The sequence below is a fragment of the Oryzias melastigma genome, linkage group LG12 (genome assembly GCF_002922805.2).
Source record: "Oryzias melastigma strain HK-1 linkage group LG12, ASM292280v2, whole genome shotgun sequence".
NCBI lineage: Eukaryota > Metazoa > Chordata > Actinopteri > Beloniformes > Adrianichthyidae > Oryzias > Oryzias melastigma.
This window is the reverse complement of record NC_050523.1, coordinates 19,244,261-19,252,914: the sequence shown is the minus strand read 5'-3', so window position 1 is coordinate 19,252,914 and position 8,654 is coordinate 19,244,261. Positions and strand designations below refer to the sequence as shown.

The window sequence follows — 8,654 nt, the reverse complement described above, 5'->3', positions numbered from 1 at the left end:
AAAAAAAAAAAAAAAAAAACGTAGACAAGAACAACAGATGAACATTTCAAGATGTTCTAGTGATGAGAACATTGCTCTGATTAGCACTGGCTCTGAGCATTTCTTTTCTCTTTGCAGCATCATCAATATCTGTATCAAAAATCATTTTCACTTTAATGCTGATCATTTTCCTAGAGACGTACACTTGTCCGCCTATGCTCAATAATCCATGTTCAAACCAGTTCTTCTAATTCGCCGCTTGCATTTTCCACCAGGAAATAGTCTGCTCCCTTTCTCCTGCCGTCTTCCCTATATCCCCGTCTGCTTGCGCCATTCTGGATACGTTCAGGATCCATTCCAACTTGTCATGCAGATTCCTCACCAGAATGTTCTTTGGTGGATGCCACCAAACAAAGTTTGAACACTAAATCAAATGAGCGTTTCTTGGCCATTGCTACGCTCACAACACAGACGGCCGTCGTCTGCATGACTGAGGACGAGCCGGGGGTGGGGAGCTCGCGAAGCTAGCTGATCACTGCTAGCTTCGCGGAGAAAGTGTGTTACCCTGACGAGGCTCTTCCTGGAGGGGGCTGTTCTCAACTTGTGATGTACGCATGTGAGGACCCGCTCGTTTATGTGGGTATGGGAGGGGCTGCTGTTGAGAGCGCGGTATTTTTAGATAATTACTCAGATATGAACATGAATGGATCAGAATACCACTTTGGGACTGTTTATAGTGATGAATGAACATTATAATACACTCAATCATCTTTAGATTTTTGTAAAAGTGTTCCCAGTGGTATTTTATTTATGATTTTAACCAACTCTTTTTAAAAATAAATTGTGTTGTTTTCTAGGACAGTTTCTGCCAAGTGGTGGTAGTCTATTAGAAATTTCCCTCTGAGTTGTGACCGCAGAGTAACCCTTCCTTCACTTCCCATCATCGATTTTTTTACAATCTCTGCTGCTAGCTTACATGCCCTCACAACCGCAACCTAATATTATCAGTGCAGCAAAAATGGTCAGCAATATTGGAGCTATCCAGCCGTAGAGCTACATGTCTATGCATTAGATGTGGTTGCATTAGAATGGAGCAGAGCAGAGAGCACCCAAAAACACAATTTTCATCAGAGTAGGTCTTAAAGCTCTTAAGAGGTATTTATTAAATATTTTATGGGATGCAGATAAAGCTTTTTTATCAGTGTCACTATAGTAACTGCAGCAATGTGGAGTTGTGATTAAGAAGATAATTAATTTTATGAGTTTTTATTTTTATGATCGTGTGTTTTATTTGTAATTTGCCTATTAAATAGATGTCTCTGCATTCAGGTTTTATATTATTCTTTATGATTAAACAAATAAATCTTACTATAATTACAAAACTTTTGCCTTTTTGAAGATAAAAATGTTTTTCCTAAGGACACAATAAATAAAATTATCCTAATTCAAGATAAAACCTTCAAAGTTGCACAAATCACTCACCTAAAAGACTCTTATTTTGACAAAAAATAAAGAATAGCCCTTCAATTATTTTTATATTTTTTACCTTTCAAGTTTTTTTTTTTATATATGTCTTTGCTCTTCTTGGTAACATAAAAAAGTAAGTATAAATATATATTTAAGATAACAACATGCATTTTTCACTACCTGCTCTTTCTTGTCCAGCTCAATCTCAACAGGCTGGTCATCGTCCGCTTCCCTCTTTGGTCGCACAAAAGCAGGAGGCGTGAGCTGATGGGTCTTGTCGAGCTCCTCTGGCTCTCTTCCTTTCCCATCCCGTAACCTGGACCAAGCCTCCTCGTTGACTTTGCATTCATCTCTTACAGGAGCTGCGGCCTGCTGGGAGGTCGAGGGACCCTCGTTGTTATCGGTGTCATCTTTCTCCGCCTCCTCCGCGTTCTTCTCCTCTGAAGTGGCTGAGGCCTGTGCGGGGTTTTCCTCGGTTTCTTCATCCGTCTGTTTGACCGGGCGCTCCTTCAGACCCGACTGGAAGGCAGAGACGACGGCGGAGCATTTCTGAACCTTCTCCACCTGCTGCTTCTTTGACATGAGCACTCCCATGGCTGCAGACACAAGAACAGAAGCAGCAAATTCTTTAAAAAATCTGAGCAAATACAGTATGCGTAAGAAAGACCTCAGCTGTCAACACAAGACAATTGACATATTGCTGCATGGTGTCTGGTGAATGTGTGACAACTGAAGAGTACAGAAAGGAAAGAAAATGCACAAGTCTGTTGGATCGTCTTTAGGCAGAATAGTTCAACCTTTTTGGACTAAGAAAGATAGTAATTAAGAGAATGAATGAAAAAAAGTGTGCCGTCCGATATAGTTCCACCTCCAAACAGAAGTTTCCATTTATAAATAAATCCCACAACAGTTAATGATCTGCAAAAATACATGGTATAAATCAGGGGTCTCAAACTGGCGGCCCGTGGGCCATTTGCCCCCCCCAAGTCAATATTTTGCGTTCCCCGCTTTAATATGAAAGTTCAATGACTTCTAAGCAATATTTCTGCATGTCCACGCTTCTTTGATGATCAGTGTGCGAATGTGTGAATGGATTCGTGACTGTAAAGTGCTTTGGGCCTTTGAGGAAGGTAGCAAAGTTCTATATAAGTACACGACATTTACCATTTGATGATAGCTTTGCATTTGCTTTGTGATGTTTCAGCTTGCTTTATGCTTAAAACTTTGCATTTGCTATTGTCGTTGGATCTGGTTGTCAGAAAAGTCCTTAGAAACAGTTGCTAGCATCGTTAGCTCCTGTCTTTTCACAGGACACGCAGAAGATATTGTTTAGTGGTACAAAGACATGAAGAACAGCCATTAAATGTGTTCAGTAGACAGACAATGGACCAAAGATATAGACAGTGGATGCAAAAACATATTTTGGCACAAATGGAACCCCGTACAGCCCAGCCTCACCCAGACTCTACCTTCAGTGGCCCCAAGGCAAACTGAGAATCCTTGTCTAAATGTACTTTATCATCTACAGTTATGCTGTGACCATGCTCACTGGAATTCAGCCAACAGTTTCATTCAAAACTAGTTTGTATTTGTAGAAAAACCCACATGTAATTTGGACAAAATTCTTTAGCTACTCTCACAACTTGCATGTTTCTTACAATTGAAGACAATGTGATGGTCGTATGATCTAAAGCTACATTCCCACCATCCTCGGCAACGCGTATTCAAGCGGCCTATCCATCTATCCTCTTGCGCTCATCTGGGACCGGGTCGCGGGGGCAGCAGCCTAAGCAAAGCAAAGATGCCCAGACTTTCCTCTCCCCAGCAACTTCCTCCAGGAGCTGGAGATAGTTGCTGGGGAGAGGGAAGTCTGGGCATCTTTTTCTTGGAAGTTCCTCTTGGGAGCTGGAGGAAGACCAGCCGAGAGATGTAGTCTCTTCTGATGTAGTGTGTCTTCCCCGGGTCCCCGCCCAGCGGGACATGCCAGGAATATCCTCTCCAGGGAGGCATCCAAGAGGCATCCGGACCAGATGCCTGAGCCACCTCAACTGGCTCCTCTTGAGGAGTAGCGGCTCCACTCCGAGCTCTCTGACCAAGTTTCTCACACTATGTCTAAGAGAATGGCCAGCCACCATCAAGAGGAAATTAATTTCAGCTACTTGTAATCGAGGCCTCCTTCTTTTGGAGGGGCTCATGACCATAGGTGAGTGCTGCAAAGAAGATCGACCAGTAAATTGAGAGCTTTGCTCTCTGGCTCAGCTCTCTCTTCACCACAACATACCGGTACAGCGACTTCTTGAGACAAACGCCGCTCCTATGCACTGTCGATCTCAAACTCAGATCTTCCCTCACTTGTGAACAAGACCCCAAGATATGTAAACTCCTATATCTGAGGCAAGAGCACTCCACACACCGAGAGAGGGCAAACTATTTCTCCCGTGGGCCCACTGCCTGCAGGAGAGCTCAGATGGGGTGGGTGCAATGGTGTTTGGTTGGCAGTCAAAGGCGAGTGCTTCACACACTCCATCCTTCACTAAGAACACAATATCGAGAACTATGGAGGCAATAATTCTCCTTCCAGCTACTAAACACTCGACTGAACAACTGGCATTTTGCACACTGAAGGTCCTGGTTTAAACTACACTGACCAACGTTTGCTCATGGATATTAATTAAGTATCATCTTGTCTGTATTTTAGATCACTACAAGTTTTCCCAAATGAAATATCACAATATATTGCTGAATTGATATTTCACTAGTAGTAACATCCAGATTTTAAGACACTATTTTCTATATCTCTTCATTTGGAGGGGTGGGGAGAAGCCATAGGCATAGGGAAGGAATTTGACCTAAAGTTTAGAAAAGTAGCCTTTGCCTGCGGTGTTGATTTGTAACACTGTACAGTAGGAGAATCCACGTAAATTAGCTGATTCTGTCACAGAGAAAAAGAGCTTTGCACTGTCATGCAACACATTGGGTTTATAATGTGTTGCATATTGGTGCAAACCTGATATAAAAAGCTGCTTTTGTTCACATCAGAATTGACTGATTCACGCCGATTGTGTCAAAGAGTGTGTGTTATTTTGGTGTTGCCAGCGACAGCTCCAACGTCAAAGGGTTACGAAACTCACATCTGTGTACCTCCAACTATCTAAGCCTAAACCAGTTCTGCATTCTCTGCCTTTAGCTTGTCTGGAATAACATTACAAGACTTGAGTGAGCAGCAGGAACACATTTTACCAACCTCTCCTTGGAACCAGTTTAGGGTTGTTGTTTTTGAAAAACAGTCTGGCACCTCTCTGAGCTGTCACTGGGACATGCTCCAGGCAGACCCAAGAGGTCCAATACAAAGCTCCTTTTCTTTCCCAGGAGGGAAACAAAAATACAAAGGTCTAATTTTTTTTTTTTTTTTAGCAACCTGTGATCATCAGATCTGGATAGAGAAAGTGATGCACTTTAAAGTTATTCAGTGATTGAGCATTTTTCTCTTTTTATATATTTTTATAAAGCTTTATTGGTGATTTAAAAGCTATTTTATGTGATTTTAGAGGAATTTAAATGTTCTACTCTGCACACACTAAGAGGAAAGCATAGCTGTGATCAGTGTTAAGTATATAAATAGAGACAGCTGACTGTGCTGTAAAGTCAGATTAAAGAAACGTGAACTTATAGCTTTCCTGCAAGAGAGCTGCAACTGCACTGTTGATAAGGGGCAGCGAGCTTGAATCTGTGATTACTTACTCTGAATCTGCGGTTACTCGTGGGACACATCTTCACCCTGAAATTCAATCCAATCCATCCAGGATAAGTGCCTGTTGGAGACTTAATTACATTTATCTGAAGTCAAATGGGAGTAATTTTTTTTTTCTTGTTCCTTCCCAAGTTACAGCTTTAAAAGCCTCTCAGACCTCATGTCACCAACAGGCTCATTTTTTTCAAAGGTGCTACACAACTTGTTCCTATTATGAAACTTCACTATAGTTGCTTTTTATCTGAGCTGTCTTTATCTGAACTTTTCAGCAACAGGTTTACTGTAGAGCCAAGTCAGCAGAAGCACAGTCTGGTGGGTATGTCAGATGGGTGCCATAAGGGGTATTTGATGAAGTGTTGGAGCATGAGTGTGAATGTATAATGTGTGATCATGGACGCGCACTTGCAAGAGTGAACCACCTCAGTGGCCTTGTACCAGAGTGTCCGCCCTGAGACTGGAAGTTTAGGTGTGACAGTTAACGGGACTTACAACAATTTGAATAAAGAAATGCAAGGAGTTGCCACTTTTAGCTTATTTTTCTTTATGTATGTCCTCCATCATAAAAAAAGAAAAAGAAAAAAAGAACACGTTATAATCTTCGTTCAACCTGACAACATCTCATTACATAGCTATGATGGGCAGAATTTTTTCAGGCTAGCTGGTATGTTTTAGTGTTCCTAAGGAAAATTAAGTCACTTTTAAGGACATAATGCAAACAAAAACACAATGTGTGTCTTTTAACTAAGCCTTAATGCATTAACTCTTCAAAGTCCCCCTATGGCTTTTTTTAGTTTAAAGACCCAGACCCATTTTTCCTTAAGAAATTATGTGGAAAAAATCACAAACCAAGTTCACCACAAAAAGCACTTCAGATATTCTTCTTACACCGTTGTCACCATGGGTTGTTATGGGTTAAATAAAATCCCAGTAGAGTTTTAATTATGATTATGAAGCTTTTAACCAAAGTCCCACAAACTGAATGTCTTGGAAAAGCCATTTTTCATGTTGATCTGAAGCCTTTGTTTTCAAAATCCTCTTTGAGGGGGCGTAGCTTTTGGAGCTGATCAGCTCCGCCCCTGATCCCGCACTGTCTGATTATGATAGCTCAGTGTCTCATAAGCGTAAATCTTTACCGCTGCGACATAAAAATGTCCAGCAATGTCGATAATGTCCAACCGTATCGTTTTGATCCTGAGAAATAATCAGAAATGCAAAAACAAAATGATTTCTTATCAGATTTGTTCTCTTTTCAAAGAAAAATTCCACTCATATATGTTAAAAACTCAAAAAACAAGATTTTTATCGGAGGGGGACTTTAACATATTGTAACTTTTCAACCGTTGAAACGATAATTCAGGACGCTTTTCTCCTTCAGAATCTGCTGGATTTACGTTGATCATATTACCAATTAAAAAATTACAGAAAATCAAAGACCATAAACACTGAAGCTCCGGTGTTAAAGGGTTAAAACCTTTGAAACACTGAGTTTTTGTTTTTTTTCTCAAAAAGAACATACCTCCTCATGGAGTTTACAGTCCCTCCAACAGAGCAGCTGATTGAAAAGAGTCACACTGGGCGAGTCATTCCAATCAACATATACGTGAGCTTTTAGGGTAGCTAATAGACTATTACACTAACTGCACGAATGTACTTTTAATGCAAATACTCTCAAGTCTTCTCTCTATTTTGCCATTGCAAGTATGTTTCCACATTTAAAAACATGTCCATTTGAAGCTGAGAAAATAATCCTAAAAACAAATCTGTTGAATTCTTAAAGGGACAGCTCTGCTTAAAATATTCAGATGTTTGTGCAACTAGATGTCCACATTCAGAATATTAAACTATACTGAACCATGTCATGTGATCGCTGACAGATGGGAGAGGCACCAGCAACCCCGAACAAATAGATCCATGGAGTAAAAATGACTTATTGGTGTGAAAAGCACATGTTCTTGTCACATTTTACTTATATTTAGCTTTTGTACTTTGACAAACTTTGGAAAGGATCAGTTTAGACCTAGAGAGTTATCCTATCATTTTAGACCTAGCGATATAGATCAGAAGTCAGCAACAACTCCTAAAACGGCCTACGTTTGACAGGAAATAATGCTACAGTAGAAAATGTGGTTTTGATTAATTACAAGCTTTTTAAAATCTGAAATATTTTTACTGTCATAAATATTTATTACAGTTAGATTATCTCCAAACAGCATATGGCCTCCTAAACCAAAGCCTGTGAATAGATGAGATGAGGATATTTCTGCATAATGACTGATACAGGTACTTTTTTAGTTTTTTTTTAATCCACTGACCTTTAAAGCCCCTTAAGTCCCTGCACAGTCCATAGATTTCAAAGTGGTCTTTTTTTCAGGTGTCACAAAAACAAGTCAAAGTTTAAAAGCTTCTGTGAGCTTGATGGCAAGGCTTGAAAGAAGCAAACTGAGACTGATATATCACTTAAAAGCTGCCAACACAGCTGGATCCGCAGCGTGAGCTCCGTTACCGCTCAGTGCAGCTAATGAGCCATGGTACTTTAAATGGGATAGTAAACACAAAATGATTTTTTTATCCCTTAAAGGCCAGAAAACTTAAATAAATAAAGGTTTTGTCTGCAGTGAAGGGGGTAAAAAAGACACAACAATAATCATAAATTATGTGGCGCTACAAGCCCCAAGGCTCCTCACATCAATACCAGCAGTAAATAGAACTTGTTTGATCCCTGACTCAATTATCCTTTGAAAGTCAAATTAAAACCTAATTTCTCTTTAGTAAAACAAAGACACAAATAAGGCATAATGGGTTTATTTAGCATTTACCTCATTTAAGGCAGAGCAAACACCTCACAGAAAGGTTTTAAGGTAAAATCCACACCACTTTTATATACAAATACTACAGTTTATCGTGCCAGATGGAAGAAAAAAAGAAAAGACACTTCTTCGAATTTGCATTTTCTAAACAGAGCTGTCAGGGCAGGAAATATATGCACACAGGGGACCCTGTCATTTAACTTACGAGGTTAACGTGTGAATTTTAAATAAGGGGCCTTGCGTGTTCACTTCCTGTGCGCAAGTAGAATCTGACACAAATGGGTCAGTGCTCGGCTTTAATACCTAAGTGCATTATACGGCGCAGCATAACCTGCCGCGCAGTTGGCTTGTCAGCCACAGATCCAAACGCTTTTGACAACGAGCTTGTCAAGCAGATCAAACCCTTCTCCTGCCAGACTGACAATGTCTGTGCAGCTCCACACTCGTGAGACACGCACGTGATGTTTGTTCCTAATCCTTGACAGAGTGCTAACAACGTTCTTTGAAGAACGCACACTTTTAGGACGAGTAATCAGGCTGCAAAAAAAAAGAACCAAAAGATTATAGCATTTGTTTTGCAAATACTCTGCAATGATCTGAACAATCAAATGAAGACTCTAGAGCAGGGGTCTCAAACTCGCGGCCCGCGG

The 8,654-nt window shown here is 40.4% G+C and overlaps 1 protein-coding gene across 2 annotated transcripts in view; it reads right to left on the bottom strand.

The window, feature by feature from the left end:
* phf24 (PHD finger protein 24) overlaps nucleotides 1-8,654 on the bottom strand; it is a 48,333-nt gene that overhangs the window by 30,221 nt on the left and 9,458 nt on the right. For both annotated transcript variants that reach the window (XM_024299616.2, XM_024299617.2), the window contains exon 2: nucleotides 1,627-2,042. In XM_024299616.2, the coding sequence (XP_024155384.1) occupies nucleotides 1,627-2,040 (414 nt within the window). In that variant the 5' untranslated portion in view covers nucleotides 2,041-2,042. The remainder of the gene's footprint in view (nucleotides 1-1,626; nucleotides 2,043-8,654) is intronic.